Source organism: Saccostrea cucullata, unplaced genomic scaffold (assembly GCF_032062105.1).
Source record: "Saccostrea cucullata isolate Sc308-1 unplaced genomic scaffold, CSIRO_AGI_Scuc_v1 ctg9404, whole genome shotgun sequence".
NCBI lineage: Eukaryota > Metazoa > Mollusca > Bivalvia > Ostreida > Ostreidae > Saccostrea > Saccostrea cuccullata.
The window spans coordinates 1-20,110 of NW_026924656.1; the positions used below are offsets into that span (position 1 = coordinate 1).

At 32.5% G+C, this 20,110-nt stretch overlaps 1 protein-coding gene and 1 pseudogene across 1 annotated transcript; both read right to left on the minus strand.

The window, feature by feature from the left end:
- Positions 1 to 1,124: 1,124 nt before the first annotated feature.
- LOC134266975 (uncharacterized) lies at positions 1,125 to 3,452 on the minus strand (annotated as a pseudogene).
- An 8,237-nt stretch (positions 3,453 to 11,689) lies between these two features.
- On the minus strand, positions 11,690 to 16,949 carry LOC134266976 (uncharacterized). Its single transcript, XM_062749200.1, has 15 exons — positions 16,639 to 16,949; positions 16,281 to 16,394; positions 16,039 to 16,140; positions 15,763 to 15,901; positions 15,446 to 15,553; positions 15,174 to 15,345; positions 14,841 to 14,929; positions 14,581 to 14,750; positions 14,381 to 14,454; positions 14,009 to 14,266; positions 13,607 to 13,889; positions 13,321 to 13,470; positions 12,990 to 13,167; positions 12,789 to 12,846; positions 11,690 to 11,941 (listed from the first exon to the last, which is right to left on the minus strand). The coding sequence occupies exons 5-15, from the start codon at positions 15,537 to 15,539 to the stop codon at positions 11,851 to 11,853; spliced, it is 1,617 nt and encodes a 538-aa protein (XP_062605184.1). The 5' UTR covers positions 15,540 to 15,553; positions 15,763 to 15,901; positions 16,039 to 16,140; positions 16,281 to 16,394; positions 16,639 to 16,949; the 3' UTR covers positions 11,690 to 11,850.
- Positions 16,950 to 20,110: the final 3,161 nt, after the last annotated feature.

The following is a 20,110-nucleotide window of genomic DNA, read 5'->3' on the forward strand; positions in this document are numbered from 1 at the left end:
ACAATTTATCACTGAGACAAATGCTGACGCCGACGTTTTACATACTAATTGTTAGTCCATTATTTATACACTGAATTGACGACGCATTTTACCGTTATTTCCCGATCATGACAAGGAGCACACGGTGGGTATGACCGGTCAGCAGGGGATGCTCACTCCTCCATGGCACCTAATCCCACCTCTGATGTTAATTCTTAGGTCCGTGTTTGCTCTGCTCCTATTTTGTATTGTTTCATGGACTTTGATATTGAATAGTGTTCGTTATCTCCATATCCTACGCCATTTCCGGTATTAACAGATCAGGGCATATGGAGAAATGGCGTGCAGTTTATTCATGAGATTGCTCCCCCGTGATATACAACTAATTAAATATTCATAAGATCTTGCAAAAATTTAAATTGTACTATTTCCTTTTTTTTTTTATATATGTCAACACTCAAACCTGGTGTGTTTTTATTTTTGCAAGATTGGTACAAATTTGCATAATTGACTGTTTTCAGTGCGTGATACCATCTTTTTAATAATGAGTAGGTCGCGCCGGGGCAAGATGTTACCGTTTTTAAATTAAAAAGGCGGTCGCAACTCTTCATGAAATGCCTAAATCAACTGTATTTTGTAAAAATAGACATTAGTCTGCACTTATTAATCAGCGGAAGAACTCTGTCATCTTGCAATAAACACTTACATTTTATCACCAAAAATGATAAAAACACTAATCCTGTGCTTTTTCCTTCAATAAAACAATGTACTCTCGCTTCCAATTTTCAAATCAAAAAGGCGGTCGCAACTTTCACTTTAGCATCAACATTATTGTTATTTCCGGTGACGTCGCGCACGATGTTGGTGTTAATTTCGGTAACGTCAAAAACGTCAAAAAATGCCGTTTACGCCGTTTTCATTCATAACGTAATCAATAATATTTAATAAATCATTCATAACGTAATGATACATTTCGTTAAGCACAGCATATACATCAATTCCACTTTTAATTGATTTTTGCTACATGTAATATATTTTGTAATTATTTTTTTTTTTGCTATTTAAATATATATTACCTCATCGTGCACAACAAATCTGAGGGTCGCAACATCGAAATGTTTAAATTTTAGTTCACTACTACAACGTCAGTGTTCAAACGCACGCGCTTCGCTCACGGCCTGCAATATTGTTAAGTGAATTTCCTCTGTAATATGTAACTCGTCATTGTCAGGGAGAGCATCTGATTCATTTATTATATATAGAACTGATTGGGTTGGCACAATTGCCGGTTTGCGTTTGATTAATTTGTATTCCAATGGCGTATCCTCTGACTGTTCAAAATAATGACCACGGATAACTTGTGCTCCTTTACCGTAAGAAGCTCCCCACCTGTCCGTGTCCTCTTTTTGTAGGAGAACTGATTTTGCACTTGCTTTCAGTATATAATAATCATTTATTTCATTGTCACTGAGTACAGCAAATATACTGCCTTTTGTAATTAAATCAGACAGTATTTGAAATTCATTCGTCTGGTTTTCTGTGTCTGATGTATTGCTATCTGAGTCTTCCTCCGTGAAATTTATAGGGGTAAATTTACCTAAACTGTTCATAAGATTACAATTTTGCTCAAAAATCACCGTCAAGGCAATCTTCGCAGCTGTAACAAGACAGTGGACGAATGTAGAATGTAATTTGTGCCGGAAATAGACAACACAAGCTGGTGAACAGACCTTATACCCGTTATAGGTTTGTATAATCTTGGCTTTTCTCTTGGGATTTCTTCTACATATTTGAAAATTCTACGACGAACGTTTGCCGAATTATTGGGAATTTTTAGTTTTTCGTTCGCAAAAGAATCGAGACTTTTGGCATCCTGTATAACACAGGTACCCCTGATTACGGCAAGATCCGCCTGATTTTTTAAAAATCCACCCGCTGCATCTTGTGGGCCCTTTGCCTGGCTGGTTTCAAAGAAATTTCTGATTAGTTTTGAATAGCGAAATTCTGAAAGAGATGCTGATAAGTCACCGAAACAATGGCGACTTTTATATTGTGCAGCGCAACCATCGCAGAATTCATGCATTGTTTCAGAAACCAGTTTTTGGCAATGATGAGTGAATTGTTGGTCATGTTTATCATCAGGGGATATTACATAGAAATGTTCTGTTATTATTTCTGGTTTTTCGGTTGTACTTTCCACACCGTCCAATTCAAGAATAGCATGTCTGTGAAGTATGGTGACATGAATTGAGACTTCAGTTTTTTGGAAATAATTTGACTGTATTTCATTCTTTTCACTACAACGGTAATTTTCGGAAAAGTCATAAATTGTAACGCAGTGATTTTGAGGCAAATTCTGAAGTAAATTTCTTAGTTGCCCAATTTGCCATTTAGCACCCATGTTGTGTAATGGAAATTTTGTAAGAAGCTTTCTCATGTACTCAAACAGTTCACCGGGTTTGGTGACCTTTTTTACAAGTGTCAGTTTCTTTGTTTCGTCCCTTTTCGACTTTATGTTTATGTAATCAAAACACTCCCAAGAAACATCAGGAGAAATGTCATCAGTTCTTAGTTCCTCATGACTGAACTCAATTTTGTTAACCCCACATTCTATGCATGTTCTATCTAAACAGGATTTGTTGTGTAGACCATCGGAATTGGTAGGACAGAGAGTTTGATTACACATTTCATACATGTCATGGTATATTACAGGGTCTGTTACATAGGTCTTTCTGTAATTCATACATGCTTTAAAGACGTATTTCATTTCAAGATGATATCGACAGCAACAGGTTACCCGGTCTTTTGGACGCGCTGCGCGAATGTAGTAAGGTTTACATGCCTCAAAGAGTCTCAGAGAAATTCGAATTTCTCGGTTTTTCGACAGAAAGTCTGCATATACCTCTGTTTGTGTTTTATGTAAGATTTGAATAGCATGAGAAGAATATTGTTTTGGACCTTTTCACATCGTTTTTATTGCCAGTTGGGTGCGAAATTTCGGGCAAACACCAAAAATTATACACAAGCTTTCGGGTATCATCAGATAAGGCATCAGATCTTGTTTTTCGCTTAGTATACGTAAACGATGATGACTCCGAATGCATGATATTTGTGCGAACTTAATACCCTTTAGATATTCTACGAATAGGAAGACCAAGTTTTTTTGCTAGTGAAGATTTTGCTCTAGAATTTTTAACATTTTCGCCGCTTACAGAAGCTGTTAGAAATTCAATGGCTTCCCTAACTTTGTCGCACCGTTTAAGTTTTAGTTTGGAGACAGATTCCTTGATGTCAGATAGAACGGACGCTTGGAGTGTGACTGATTCTTTTTCCTCTGGAGAGGGAATAATTTTGCAATTTTGGAGTAATTTTACTGATGGAGAATTTGTATTTTGTAAAAAAGCGGCAATGGTAGCTGCTCTTTTTGTCGGAAATATCGGTAATTTGATTTCAGTTTTTTCACAGCTCGACATTTTTGCATTTTGTTACTGAATGAATTGAGGTTGCCCTTCTCTATATTTTCGCTCTGAATTTGACTAATCATGCGTTTTTTCGGCGCCATCTCTGTTGTGCTAGGGATTTCCGGCTCTGCTTTACTTCTTCGCGTTCGTTTAATTTATATTTTCTTTCCATTACTTTTCTCTTGCTATTCTCAATTTTTTCCCTTATAATGCGTTCTTTTTCGCGCTGTTTGCGTTTTCTGAGCGTCGCAGCCTTTACTGTCTGCTCTGAAATTCAATGTAAATTTTCAATTTATGATTTAGTCTACAATTAAAAAAGTCAATTGTCTTAAATACGATGATATTTTGTTTTTAGTTATAAGTATACTCCGCGTAAAAATATTACTGCTAACTTATTTGCAGGGAATCCGTTTTACCTTTTGTGGTAGAACTCTTTTGTATTTCCCTTACTCTCCTCCTCCATTCACGAATCTACTCAACCCTTTTCTGTTTCCTTATTTCTTTGTTTATTTTTATTTGTATTGCAGCAGTCAAAAACCCTGTTTAATTATTAATTCAAATAGATGTTCACTGCCAAGTCACGTTAATGTTTGCATCACCCGTGACATAAAAATATTTATAATCATTAATATTTTATTTGTAAAAATCAACTATTAAGATTCGAATTGATTGCATTTTAGGCATTGAAAAGTTATGAAGAATTTTATTTTACATTAAAATGCATTATGTATATGTGATTTTTTTTTTTAAAAATCCTTTTTATAAAATGTCTTAAGTATTTCTGTTTTCACTATAAGTTCTTTTTTTCTAACGAAAAAGGTACAAGACCGTATGACGTTAAATGCGTAATTGCGTCATTTTAGATGTAAGTGTGACGTTAATGTTGACATTATTTTATTTGTAAAAATCAATTATTTTGATTCGTAATACTTGCGCATTTGGCATCAAATGGTTCGTGGGGAAATGCACATTTCAAATATGAATTTATTTTTGGGAAACTTCTTTGCTAGTTTTATAGAGGAATGTCTAAATTCAGTATTATTTCAAATTCTTATTTATGTGTTTTTATAAAAGCGTGACATTCGAGTTGACATTTTGAAATATCTCTGATATGAACATTAGCAAATATATATGCCTCTTTTTAAAGAATATAGCACCTTTAAAAATGCACATTCTGAAACTATTTTAATATTATGAAAAACGGCTAAGATTTCCGTATAATGAGCATACCATTTGTGATCACCATGCTACGCATGACGTTCGGATGTTAAAATTTCTCCTTAAAATGTTATTAGTAAAACAATCTCCTGCGTAATAGTTTTTATGAATAAATGCTTAAAAATGAAAAACCAAACGGAAGATATTTATATATTTAATATTATTTATCATTTCCATCAAGATGTTATCAGTAAAACACCAATAAGTTGCTATACACAACATGATATTTTATCTTCGATTTGCCAAAAATATTGAAATTAAGAAATATACTTGTTTTGTGACGCCTTCTGTCTTCTATCGTTTTTTAACTTAAAGCCGCTTGGTCCGATTCTAATCGCTAAAAATTATATTCGTTTTTCTTCTTGAAAAATAATTGTCCATAAATTGTTTCACTTTTTGTCAAATTATATCCCCAAAGTCTTTTTCTTTTAAAAGATATCAAAATTCAATAAAGTTAAAAAAAAATAATTTTTGTTAGGTCACACAAAAAAATAATTCTATGTTGATATCGCGTGAAATCACCTTCGAAAAATTAAATTTGTCGCTTACATGTATATCTCATGAAGAACGAACCCGAACATTTTTTTCACAACAAAGTACTTATACCTGTACACGACCAATATTTTAGCCTTCGTAACTAAACTTCCTTTTAAAAAAATATTTGATTTTCCTTTATTCTTTAAATATGCATATTTATATAAAAATTACTATGAATTATATTCAATGACTTAGGCTTCTACTAATGGAACAAAATAGTCGGGTTTGAATTATCTTCATAATTAGATAAAAACGATAAATTTATTTTTTTCAAAGGTGACTTCACAACAGATCTTAACTTCCTGTCAGGGACTTCTGTTTGTCAATCAGGTTTTCGATCTTTGTTTTCCACGTAAGGATTGTTGTAATAAACTATTAAATCAATCTTATAATTTATTTTTACATCTTATCTATGTAATGACGTACTTTTATTGTGTAAGATAATATGTGCCTGTTTCGGATTAAGCGGATTCAAATTCAAAGAAAATAAACTATTCTCATTAATTTACTTTGAAATTTTACACAGTAATGAGTATCCATTTTTCTCTGTTTACAAATCAAAAACAAATTATTAGATAACTGCAAAAACATACATTTTCATAAATTATAATTTATACTGTGGTAATTTACCTGATTCTGACGTGGCCATTTTCGATTTTTGTCCCTTATCTACAGGTTCATACTGAGAATTCTTTGACCCGGCGTTGATTCCTGGCATTGATTACGTCAACAATGTTATGACGTATATTTTTTTTTTTACATCATCACAATAATTAGTCCGCCAAATATTTTCCCCCCAAAATGAAATTTCGCTGAGATATTGTAATTTATTTGAAATATGTATTTTGCATCTGTTACCTATCTACATGGCAATTTGGGCAAATTTTGGGGGGTTTAACACTGGTTTCTCAAATTTAACTTTTTTTATTGCAATTTATTGTATATTTTATTGAAGTCCACGTTCCTATCAACAGATTGATATATAATATTGCATATATCTTTATTATTTTTCTCTTGAAAAGTAGTCTAATTGTCAGCGCGCAGTGCGAGAAAACATTTTAACACCAACATCGTGCGCGACGTCGGTAGAAAATAACACGAAAAACCAAAACATCGGCGGAAGAACTTTATCCGAAATGGTTAGTATATAAAATTTTGTAATTTTTGTACGTTCACTATATAAGCTCTTATGAATACTGTCGCCATTATACTAGTAGCTCCAATATGGCCGATATGCAAATGAGGAGAATGAACACCATTTCTCCATATGGAAAGTGCACGCAGAGAAGTTTTCTAATAGAAAATCATTACTAACCATATAAAATGGGATTTTATCTTCTAAAATACGATAGGTACAGCTATTACGTTATTAAGTTGATTTAAATAATGACAATACAATGTTCAAAGACAAAACGTCATACATGACTTCAAACATACTTTCGAGATCGAGTCGAAATACAGTGTGCCCGACTCCAGAACAATATTATACGCTTGACAGCATATGATTAATATCTGTCACAACTTTTTACCAATTACTTAATAACAATCATGAGCATATTAATACGCTGAAAACAACTGTATACGCTGCAAGTGATTAATTAAATACACAAAAGTGACGAAATGAATTTCGTAACATAGCCCCCTCCTGAAGAAACCGAATGCAACTGGACTTGGGTCTACTAAAAACTTCGCTTGAAGCTTTATATAAGTTAGTAAAAAATCATTATTAAATACGATGAAGACAAATATAACTTCTTAAAATCATTTATTTTTGATTTGGCGATTGTGGCCACGACCAACATAATACATGTACAATATGTATACTCACCGTCAATGGAAACGCAACACCCTAATTTTAGGATGAAAATTATATACAGGTTATAACTATGTACCAAAAAAGTTAGGACATCTTTTACTTTGCCAAATCAGTTATTTAACGGTTGAATGAATTTCTTTCCATTACCAGAAGTTGCTTTTCAGCCCTCTTAACAGAATTCAAAATTTTCCATTTTTAATAAAATTTTAATAATATTTTGGGTTTCCAAGGTTTTGAAACTGTTAATCATAAGTATTGTTCTAAAAGGCCGGGAAAAAATCCTTCTTTCTTTACCAGATGTTATGCCTATATTTCCTCAAAATGACTGATTTTCATTGCTAATGTTAGAAATTCTCAAAATAAAGAAAAAAAGAGCTGCAGATGCAAATATACACTATATAACGACCCATCAGGTTCATGTGTTTCAATAGCATAAATGGCAGTTTCTTGACCGGAAGTCAAAAAGTTGCTACACTACGCCAGGTTAGAGAAAATTCGACCGCAATATCTGAAAAACATGTATTTTAAAATGCCCAAGAATATTAATTTCGCTTAGATTAAGACATTAATAAACTTAATGCATGGTAGAAATCGGGCTGCATTTTTTGTATATGGTGGGCTAGAATGTTTTCATTAAATGGTCGGAAGGGGGGATGTTATAAGATTAAACAGGTATTTATTTCTTTTTAAGGTCTAAAAATAACATGTAATGTTTAAAGGGAGCATTATTTTTTTTGTAAATTTACTTTTTACCTAAATATATTCATTTTTGATGTTATCATTAAACTTTTGAAGGTAACACATAACTCATAAAACATCCCCCCTTCTTGCTATCAGTCATTTTGAGGAAATATAGGCAGCACATCCGGTAAAGAAAGAAGGATTTTTTCCCGGCCTTTTTGTACAACACTTATGACTAACAGTTTCGAAACCTTGGAAACCCAAAATATTGTTAAAATTTTATTAAAAATAGAAAATTTTGAATTCTGTTAAGAGGGCTAAAAAGCAACTTCCGGTAATGGAAAGAAATTCATTCAACCGTTAAATAACTGATTTGGCAAAGTAAAAGATGTCCTAACTTTTTTGGTACATAGTTATAACCTGTATATAATTTTCATCCTAAAATTAGGGTGTTGCGTTTCCATTGACGGTGAGTATACATTATTAATCGTTATAGGTAACTCCTTATAAACCTTATCCTTATAAACCTTATTTCCTTATCTTTATAAACCTTATTCTTATAAACTTTATATCATTATCCTTACAGTGTATCCTTAACCTTATAAAGTCCTGAAGATTTGAATACTGAGCAGAAGTTGTGAAAAAATACTTGTATCATGGAAGGCGTCTTGAAAAACCGCAGTGACTCTCCTTCACATTTCTTTATATGCAGGTCGTGACGAATGGAACTTCGATCACAAGTATGACTGTCTAAACCAATGTCTCTCACATTTCACATGACACAGTTCAAGGCTGTCTGAAAATATTTAGAAAACTACGGCAGAAAAATGCACTGGCAAAATAGATTAACAGTATAACATATATATATATATATATATATATATATATATATATATATATATATATATATATATATATATATATATATATACTTAAGGGGGCTCTCTACACCACCAACGCAGGGAAGATTTTTATTGCATACATTCGCTTTCAATAGTGTAGTCAATATCCAAGAAAATAAATTCCCAAAGTACTAAGGTTTATTTTATATTAATTTTTTACACTAAAAATCATGTAACAGAAATCTATTATTTTTCACTTATTTCAATGCTTAAGGCTTTCAATTTTCTATAGCATTCCACCGTTGTGCAAACTTGAAATAAAATACAAAAACAACATAAATGAATGTTGAACATTTTTTATTCAAATCTACAAAAAAGAGAAAAAAAATTACAAAAAATTAGTTTCCAGGAAATGTGCCGGTTAGAATCCCAGAAAACTGTAAAAATATAAATGATATTTATAGTTAAGTAAAAGGAAAGAGAGAAATTGAAACCAGAAGTCTCTGTCGAGACTGAAGCTCTACTGGTTTGAACTTATAGCAAAGGAAGAGAAAAGTACTTAAGCAGCTGGGATTTGAAACTAAATAGAATAATGATCGTTGATAAAGTCTCTTTTTTATGTTCTTAGTGTAGTCTACTTGTGTGCCAAGTTATACTGAAATCAGACCAAAACTGTAGGAGGAGTAGCATTTTGAAAGAATTTCACAGAAATTTCTATTTTTAGTAACCACGGCAACACCATTCATCGAAATCAAAAACCGATATACAGAATTATGTATCTTAGTGTATTCTACTTGTTTGCCAAGTTATACTGAAATCAGACCAAAACTGTAGGAGGAGTAGCATTTTGAAAGAATTTCACAGAAATTTCTATTTTTAGTAACCACGGAAACACCGTTCATCGAAATCAAAAACCGATAAACAGAATTATGTATCTTAGTTAAGTCTACTTGTGTGCCAAGTTATACTGAAATCAGACCAAAACTGTAGGAGGAGTAGCATTTTGAAACAATTTTACAGATATTTCTATTTTTAGTAACCACGGCAACACCGTTCATCGAAATCAAAAACTGATATACAGAATTATGTATCTTAGTGTATTCTACTTGTTTGCCAAGTTATACTGAAATCAGACCAAAACTGTAGGAGGAGTAGCATTTTGAAAGAATTTCACACAAATTTCTATTTTTAGTAACCACGGCAACATCGTTCATCGAAATCAAAAACCGATAACTAGAATTATGTATCTTAGTTAAGTCTACTTGTGTGCCAAGTTATACTGAAATCAGACCAAAACTGTAGGAGGAGTAGCATTTTGAAAGAATTTCACAGAAATTTCTATTTTTAGTAACCACGGCAACACCATTCATCGAAATCAAAAACCGATACATAGAATTATGTATCTTAGTGTAGTCTACTTGTGTGCCAAGTTATACTGAAATCAGACCAAAACTGTAGGAGGAGTAGCATTTTGAAACAATTTTACAGATATTTCTATTTTTAGTAACCACGGCAACACCGTTCATCGAAATCAAAAACTGATATACAGAATTATGTATCTTAGTGTATTCTACTTGTTTGCCAAGTTATACTGAAATCAGACCAAAACTGTAGGAGGAGTAGCATTTTGAAAGAATTTCACACAAATTTCTATTTTTAGTAACCACGGCAACATCGTTCATCGAAATCAAAAACCGATAACTAGAATTATGTATCTTAGTTAAGTCTACTTGTGTGCCAAGTTATACTGAAATCAGACCAAAACTGTAGGAGGAGTAGCATTTTGAAAGAATTTCACAGAAATTTCTATTTTTAGTAACCACGGCAACACCATTCATCGAAATCAAAAACCGATACATAGAATTATGTATCTTAGTGTAGTCTACTTGTGTGCCAAGTTATACTGAAATCAGACCAAAACTGTAGGAGGAGTAGCATTTTGAAACAATTTTACAGATATTTCTATTTTTAGTAACCACGGCAACACCGTTCATCGAAATCAAAAACTGATATACAGAATTATGTATCTTAGTGTAGTCTTCTTGTGTGCCAAGTTATACTGAAATCGGACCAAAACTGTAGGAGGAGTAGCATTTTGAAACAATTTTACAGATATTTCTATATTTAGTAACCACAGCAACACCGTTCATCGAAATCAAAAACTGATACACAGAATTATGTATCTTAGTGTATTCTACTTGTTTGCCAAGTTATACTGAAATCAGACCAAAACTGTAGGAGGAGTAGCATTTTGAAAGAATTTCACAGAAATTTCTATTTTTAGTAACCACGGAAACACCGTTCATCGAAATCAAAAACCGATAAACAGAATTATGTATCTTAGTTAAGTCTACTTGTGTGCCAAGTTATACTGAAATCAGACCAAAACTGTAGGAGGAGTAGCATTTTGAAAGAATTTCACAGAAATTTCTATTTTTAGTAACCACGGCAACACCATTCATCGAAATCAAAAACCGATATTATGTATCTTAGTGTAGTCTACTTGTGTGCCAAGTTATACTGAAATCAGACCAAAACTGTAGGAGGAGTAGCATTTTGAAACAATTTTACAGATATTTCTATTTTCAGTAAATTTGAAAAATTGTTTACAGACAGACGGACAGACAGACGGACGGACGCCGGACGCATTACTATCGCATAAGGTCTTCTGGTCTCTGACCAGTAGAGCTAAAAAATTGAAAAATTGAGCAAAATATTAAAACATTACAAAAATCATGGTATGAAAGATCCTATTAAAGAGTTATCTTTCTTTATTTTACATGGACTCAAATATATTGGTATCAATTTCCATATTCAATGATAAAAAATTGATAATACAAAGAATTATTTTATGCACAAATACATAAAAAAGAAAGTATTTGTCATAATGATCATGATGATTATACAAGAAAAAGCCACTACAGCTACAATGAAATATATATATATATATATATATATATATATATATATATATATATATATATATATATATATTATAAAAGCAAAAAAAAAAAAAAAAAAAAAAAAAAAAACAATACACATGCCACACAGAGAGAGGACAAAAAGAATGCCAAAACACAGATTGCAAATAAATAGAACACATACAAAGGAAAGACAAAACAGAAACATTTGAACTGAATAAATAAAAAAAAAAGAATTTAAGAGAAAACAAAAACAGGACAAGAGACAAATAAAGCGGAAGTGAAGCACACATAGGACACACAAAACAGAAGAAAACTTGAATGATACATGAATATTTGCAGGATGAAATGAAAAAAATGTGATGTAATAAGCATAAAATGAGTATAGTTACCTGTCAGGTCTTTACAGAATATGCTATCTCCAAGACAATGGAATCATACTTACATTTATTACTTGTCTTACCTTTGTTCAATTTTCTGATACCCCTGTTATAATATATTAAATATGTGAAAGTTATTAAAAGTACATTCATATATATTTTTAAAAAAAGAATAAAATCATATCTTTGCAAATAAAACAAACAGCTTGATTCAAATTCCATGTTAAGAAGAATAAAATCAGAAAGAGAAATGAGTGACCAACTTTGCAAACACAGACTTTGTTCTGGTCACCCTTACCACTCCTTCAGAGTTAGGTTCACTCAAAATATTCTCAATTCCCTCTGGTCCTCCTCTTTCATATGCCATCTTCAAATGTTGGTATGACAAACCAGACTGGGCTATTTTTCTTTACATGTAATTTGAAACAATTTTTGTGAAAGGTTGCAAAGATTTCAATCATTTATTTGTCTTTGATTTGTACTCTATTGAAGATATTACAAACTGTTCACTAAAACTGTGTTTCAATAAAATGTCGCAGCTTATATTCAAATTTACAACCAATGATTGCAATGCCTGCACATCTTCTCGGGCTGAGTGGGCCTTATAAGACATGGACAAACAGTCTTTAACTAAAGTTTCCAGCTTGTAACACTTCCTACCTGGCAAAACTTCTTTTACAACATACAAACTGTCAACAAAACCCTAAATAGGTAATGAACATGAACAATTTAAACAGGCTTTCATCAAAATTATGGAATCAAATGCACGTCCATTGTGACAAACAAGTAAGGGTTTGTTAAACTGTTTCAGCCACTGAACAAACTCTGCTTGACATCTTTCTATAGATACACTTTCAACCTTTTCTTTGTGATGATACATCTCCCCATTGACAATATGTAATCCACTTACAGCTGTCACACCTGGTGTTATTGGTGATTTAGGAATAACATACCTGTTAAAATTCTCTTCTTCAGTCACACATGCCAACTGAGTGATGTCACAAGAAGTACCTTTAGGAAATATTAAAGTATTCTTAGTTTACCAATATTTATGATGTAAATGTATATTTTAAGCCTTTTAGAAATATTTTGACAAATTGCTCTGGTACATTGCTTATGTATTTTTGATTAATGCTAAGATAAGTATTATCTACCCAAGCCAGTTGTCTCGAGGTCAAAGTAAAGGAAAGCATTCTTTCCATTTTCCACAGTTTTGAGTGTTGGTGGCACTGTTGCATCTGGTATTTCCTGTGTGGCCTCTGAGGATGTTGTAGGGTTTAGGTCTACAGCAGGTTGATATGTCGTTCCTTCCTTTACTTCAGCTGTTGATTCCTTCAATTTTTAATACATACATGTAGCAATTTGGACACGAGTGTCCTATTCATTTAAACTATGAATACAAATTGTGTTATATTAAAAACATAGGTACCTAACACATTGTTGACATTAATACACAGATTATATGAGAAATTTTTTAACATTTACCTGTTTAGCCATTGATGACTTCAGTTCATAGCGTCGTTTTTTGTGTGCTGTGCTGGCCTTTCTATTCTTCTTGTACTGCCTTTTCTTTGATGTCCGAGTAAGAAACAATTCTATATTCTTTCCTGGTGACAGTAATGAATGATCATAAACCTACAAATATAGTTAAGTTTATAATATAAAGGAAATCATATAATTCTGTGAAAAAATTAAAATATATCAACATAAATACAAAATAAAAATAAAGACTATCTCGTAACATAGATTAAAATTTTAAGAATACACAAACTTTGGAAATAGCATCATTGCCAATATTTTTCTGTGCAACAGCTGCTGCAACCCTGAAGGCATGGACTCTCAACCTCCATAAAAGCGGTTCTTTGGGTTTTTTGGAGAAAACAATGTTGTTGAAACTCTCATTTCCTTGAGTGCTGCCTATATTCAGTAATTCTTCAGCATTCTTGCTGAAAGCATCAAAAATATGTTGGAGGTCCTTTATTAGATCTTCTCCAGTTAAATATTTCCCATAAGGCAGGTTTCTTGGTTTGTATGATGATGGTTGTTGTACAAAACTGAAAAGAAGTTGTTTTTTTTTTAAATATACATGCACACTGAATATTATCATACCTTATTGTTTAAAAAAAATGATTTTAATTTTTTTCATCATCATTAATTCTTTATTGGGTCTTACCCACACCAGTTTCCACATTTAGAGTGGTCCCCTGATACATGTAACGGTATAGCACACAAATTGCTCTCCAAGGACTCCCTGTCATTATTTCCCTTTACAGCATAGGCGAAGCATTTGGTGAGGTGTTTGATGGCTTTCGGTCCTAATGCAGAGTACTTCTTCTCTTTTCTTAGTTCAAACAATCTGTTGGTAAAGTTCTTTTTTGTGTGGTTAAAATCACAAACTTTTTCAATATTCTCATCAAACACTGCCTTTGCTCTAGAAAAAAAACAATAGCAAATTAATATTTAAAGAAATAAGTATGAAATTTTTATTAATGTTTGCAATTGTATTTTTAGTGTAATATTCCAAAACTTTCTATTAGCAAAGTACCTGGAAAATGTTGTTGAATCATATCCATAATCATTTTTCACATGGAAACCTTTCTGCTTCAAGTCTTGCAACATCTGCATTAAAACATGAATATTCATTGGTTTTTAATTAGTGCATTGCCAGATTTATTTTCACACAAGCAGCAATTCACTGCTATTTATATTTTATCTTTTGAAAAGAGGTCTTAAAGAAAGCTTTACCTCTATCGCCATATCGGATTCCATCGCTTTGGATGACTTGTCCCAGTTTTTTCTGCAATCATGTTCTTTTACAGGGCCATCTTTCGTACTCTGGCAAAATCTACATGTTTTGCATCTATAAGAATAGGCTACTATTTTCCCTGTATTAAATCCAATCATGCTACCGTGACCTGCAATTTGTGAATAAAAATTTGAAACATATATATATATGTAACATATGTACCACATAAAGTACAGGCTCGTCCATTTCTGAGAAGTACCTGTGAGACTGGCATAGTTCCTGCCACTTCCTCGGGTCTGCCATCCGGCTTCAAAACTTACAGCCTCCGCACGGTCAGAATTTTCACAGCTGAAGTTTCAAGAATGACTGTATATATATATATTTGTTGTACAAAGTATATATATATATATATATATATATATATATATATATATATATATATATATATATATATATTTATATGTGTGTAACATTATTTTTAAAAATGGAGGTTTTTCCATGAAATTGTTTATTGCCTAAAAATTAAAAATATTTAGAAATTATATAAAAATCAATTTTTAAAATCCAACCATAATTAAGAATATTTTCTTACCGGTCTTTTTCTTCTCTTAGTGCGTCTTGGCATGTGTCGTCTGCTACCGCCTCTAAAGCTATGCCTGCCTCCCTTTCTCTCTTTTTTAATGTTGTTGGTGAAACAGATGGTAGATCTAGTGCGCAAAGCAGAGTATTCACAACTGTTTCACCAATCCCACAAAAAAGAATTGCTGAAACAGGTCAAGTCAATTATTAAAGCTTCTGCTTTTTGTAGATATAAACAATGATTATGAAAAAAAAATTGTTTTTCTTTTGAAAGATTATGTTTACCTGTACCCAATTTGGAATTCATATCCCATACATTTTGGCCATGCCTTTTCCCAGTAGGGACAAGTGTAACATTTAGACACTGTGCACATTTCATGTGAAGTAAACTACCTGTATCAAGAGTATATCTACATGTTAGTTTTATACAAATACTATACAACTTCATTATTAGCAATATATATTTTATCAGTTTAAAATATTACTTATTTTAATTACTTACAAGCATTTGTGGTGTTGAAAACAATATGATACAACTTATAATATATATTTATACAATGTTATCATAGACTTATTAGTATTTTCTTGTATTTTAATAATACCTAGTCCATATCGGGTATCTCCTATGCAAGAGGACAACTGTAAAGGTTCTCTGCAAGAATGACACCCTTTACCCAGCTCTTGGATCAAAAAAAATAATGTCTATGATGTGCCGCCCTTGCAAGGGAAAGACATTTCCACCTAAATGGTGTATATAAATATATTTAATATGAAGGCATGTTATTTAAACTTGTTTACATAACAGTTTACCAATGCAAAGGGAGAGAGAGAGACAGAGAGATCCAGGTTTCAGATTCATATATTTATTCAATGCTTACCATTTCTCTCAGGTTCTTCTTCGTCACTCTCTGATGAACTACATGTATATTCATCTGTGTCCTCCTCCTCCTCCTCATACTCAGGAACATCTGTGTCTGGGCCTTATAAAGTATTGACATTGTATAAATTTTTCATATGAAAAAAAAACAATGAAGTTACTGTATTTTATTAAATATATGTACACATTTTATTTGAAATGCTTTTATATAAATTTATCATTCCTTGGAATATAAACACTTACATGAATCAACAATAGATATATAAGAATGATCATGAAAAACATGGTCCTCTGTAGACAATGTGGTAGAGTCCTCTGGTTCCTCTCCTCTTGAAAATCTTCCATTGTTTTTGCAACCTATCAATTTTTAACAGTTGAAATCAAGTTACATTAAAATAAATCAGATTTCATCCTTCAACCGCAATGTAAATAAACTTATAGTAATGAAATATTAGCTAAAACAAATCTCCAATTTATTTGTTTATTAAATTGTATGATACCTTTATCTAACACACGGTAAACAAGCTCTAGTGTGAACTATTAAAATATTTTCAGGCTATACTTCTGAATTCAAAGTTTTAATTAAGCAAAACATACTCACCGTACTCATCAAACGTGTATGTATGGTCGTGAGCCGTCGATGACATTTTCTAGTAGAGTTTCAAAGCAAGAAACCCTGGTTTCGTTATAAAATCACGTTCTTCGCGCAAAAACAGCTGATAATCAATGTCCGTAAAATGCTTAAGTAAAGGGCAAAGAACATAGTCTTTTCAAAACGTTTTGGTGATTTAAATATTAACACAGAGGAGTTCCAATTAGCGGTGTATAGTGAATTTGTTCACACCATTATCAGTATATTTCGGATCAAAATGGCGTTTCGAACGGAAGTCAGCCATATTGTGACGTCGTAGGGGTCCCCCTTAATGTTATAAATAAGAGAGGAATGGGAGGGTGGGATTTTTAAGCTAAGAGACAAACTACACCCACCTCTCAATCCAACTGTAACAAATATTGTGACGTCAAAAATTAACAGCAATTACGTCATGTATAGCATTTCGCGCACAAATCTAAGGCGCGGATTTGAGAGATTGTAGTAACCATCGCTATAATAATTGGATTTATTTCGTAAAGGAAGTAAATCTTATTATTAAAGACGATTAAGACAAATATAACTTCTTAACATCATTTATTTTTGATTCGGCGATTGTGGCCACGACCTACATAATACAATATATACTTCATTAATCGTTATAACGTAACTCCTTATAAACCTTAAAATCCTTATAAACCTTCTATCCTTATCCTTATAAACTTTATATCATTATCCTTATAAACATTGTATCCCTATCCTTATAAAGTCCTGAAGATATGAATACTGACAACATTCAAGCTGGTACTGGGCTAGCAGATACTCAGCAGAAGCTGTGAAAAAAATACTTGTATTATGGAAGGTGTCTCGAAAAACCGCCAAATGGTTGTCCGTTGAAAATGAAAACCACCGCCAACGAAGTTAGGTGGAATGAGAGACGCAAAAGTATGTGTAGGCGTGGCCTTCTCTGAAGCTCAAACTACATATTTAACCTTTTATAGAAAAACATATTCTTGTATGGCCATTTGTAAGTTGTAAGCAAGAAACATTCACCGAAATACGACAGGTGAACTCCATCACTACTAAATATTTCATTTGAATCCCAAGTAATCTCTAGGTATTTGATAAAGAATCCACTGTTGACGGTAACTAAGTGATTCATAAAATTATTATCGAACAGTAGCAAGATTTTGAGTTTGAATTCAAACGCCATGAATTTCTTTGCAAAATATTGGACCAACCAATTGTTGTGTTGGGGAGTAGCTCACTAAGTTTTTTGAGTGTTGAACACATAATTGACCGTAGTTGCAACAATGGAATTAAAACCTTATCATTTCCTCCACAATGAATAATTAAAATTTCTGGAGGTGATTCATAACGTAACAAAAGATTTATGTTGCAGGAAGACTTTTTGGTCCAACACAAGGTCAAAAATTTCATACCTCCCTTTCCCTGCCAAAACATTCTGTAATGTCTTCGTTTTAAACCTAAATCCACACCATCAAAGGATTTTCTAGGTAGTTATTTGCCCATTTAAAATAATAAAAATCCAAATAATTTGTTTATTTTTTGAAAAATCAATGTGGACATCACTAAATCCTAATATACCTTTTGAAGGCATCTGAAATTTTAACCTTGCTTTTTTTATTTCTGTTTCTGAGTGACCAAGAAATCTGTAAGATCTGTGCACCAATACGGAAAGAGTTTATTTAATATTGAAGAGAATTAAAACCTTGTTAGAGGACTACCATCCATATGTTTAAATAACTGACCGTCAAATTTTGGCTTCATGCTGATGTACCTTTTCAACCAGTCAACTGGACAGACAGGGGCGTAGCTAGACAAAAATGATGTGCACGCCAAAAAAGGCAGGGGGTCTGGGGGCCGCCTTGAGGCCCCCAGTGGGTCCAGGGCGAAGCCCTGGTGCTTAAATTCATTTAAACAAGTCTCACACCAAGCCTGGGTTTTCACATGAGAATGTCATAAAAAAGGGTTTTTAAATATATAATAGTTAGGATATGAAGTATATACGATAGAAAGACTACAAAAAATAATAGATCTAAATATTTAAAAAATAGTTGGAATATTTTACAAAATACAGTGCATTGTATTTTTGTATATTTAAAAATTTTTTAGGATTTTTTGAAAATAATTTTTAAATAATGAAAATAAAACAAAACAATTTCAATCCAGCAAATTTAATTTCAACAAAAATAAAATCATATTTTAGCCTCTACCTAAAACAAAATCCATTTTTTTTTAGCATGAAAAATTGTTCCATTGCTTTTTCTATATCAATTTTAAAATCTCTGTGAATATGGAGAAGTCCAAGCGATGACAATCTGTCATTTCTAATAGTTGAACTATAACGTTTTCATCGCCGCAAAACGCTGAAGGTCTCTGTATGCGCTTGCTACCGGCATGGTTTGATATGAATAAAAGACTTATTGTTGGATATAGCGCTGAATTAATCTTCTCCATGTCAAAGTGTGCGCGGTTTCTTGTCTTGCGCCAAAGGATATCCTGATATTTCGCCAACGGGCAACTTCTCTCCTAAACTCTTCCAAAGACAATATATATGAACTAGAAACATTTATAAATATATATCAATTACAAATATATGGGAAGAAGGTGTTGCGCCATGTGTGAGATTTAAGAAGAAAAACAAGTTATAAAACGTGATCCACAAATGGATAATACATTGAAATGCGTACTGTGGAGTATCCTTGTGCTGAACTGTTTAAGTATTTCCACCGTCTTGGCATACTTTCAGTCCACTTGTAACGGTGCAGCCAATCTAATGCCACTTCTGTAACAATTCTGCAAAAAATAATCATCTTGAATTTCCTGCCTTCAGCATCTCAATTAAAAGTTTGCACTCCTTGACTGCCTTAAAAAATCATTCGACTCCCTGAAATAAAGAGAAAGGTGAACAGTGCTTTGTAGAAAAGCAGCATAGGTCATGATAAAATCAAATCTCGTAACTGCGTTAACCTGCTGTCCTGCTTTATCATCACCTTGGTGAGATGCAAACTCTCAAGCGCTTATAAAAGCAGGAGATGTCTTGAAAGTGAACAAAGCATCCGCACCTTGTCCATCTTGTCTCACATAAAGTCCGAAGCTTAGTTCTCTTTTCCATTTTTTCTATGTTGCCTCGTCTGCTTCCATATTTATGAAAGAAATAATATACCTTTTTATAATTAAAGAAAATGCATTTAAAATATAATTCATTAATTTGATAATTTTCAACTGTGCACAACGGCTAAGTTCAGACATGGGATTTGCAATTCATATAGCGAAATTGGAACAACCTAAAAATATTTTGGAGTACTGTACTTCCATACACTTGGCTCTCCATTTTGAGCTCTCATTTTTGCAATATCTATACCAGTTTTTGAAGAGTTTAAATCAAAACCTAAATGATCACCTTTTGTGCTAATTTAACAAAAAGTTTATCAGCTTTGAATAGATATTTCATTGCTGA

What these genes read in the sequence shown, in the direction of transcription:
- LOC134266976 (XM_062749200.1), bottom strand. Translation starts at nt 15,539, where the DNA reads ATGAAATGTGCACAGTGTCTAAATGTTACACTTGTCCCTACTGGGAAA. An exon ending in GATTCAACAACATTTTCCAG is followed by an intron (nt 14,267 to 14,380) that starts GTACTTTGCTAA and finishes TTTTTTTTCTAG; the next exon opens with AGCAAAGGCAGTGTTTGATG. An exon ending in AAATGTGGAAACTGGTGTGG is followed by an intron (nt 13,890 to 14,008) that starts GTAAGACCCAAT and finishes ACTTCTTTTCAG; the next exon opens with TTTTGTACAACAACCATCAT.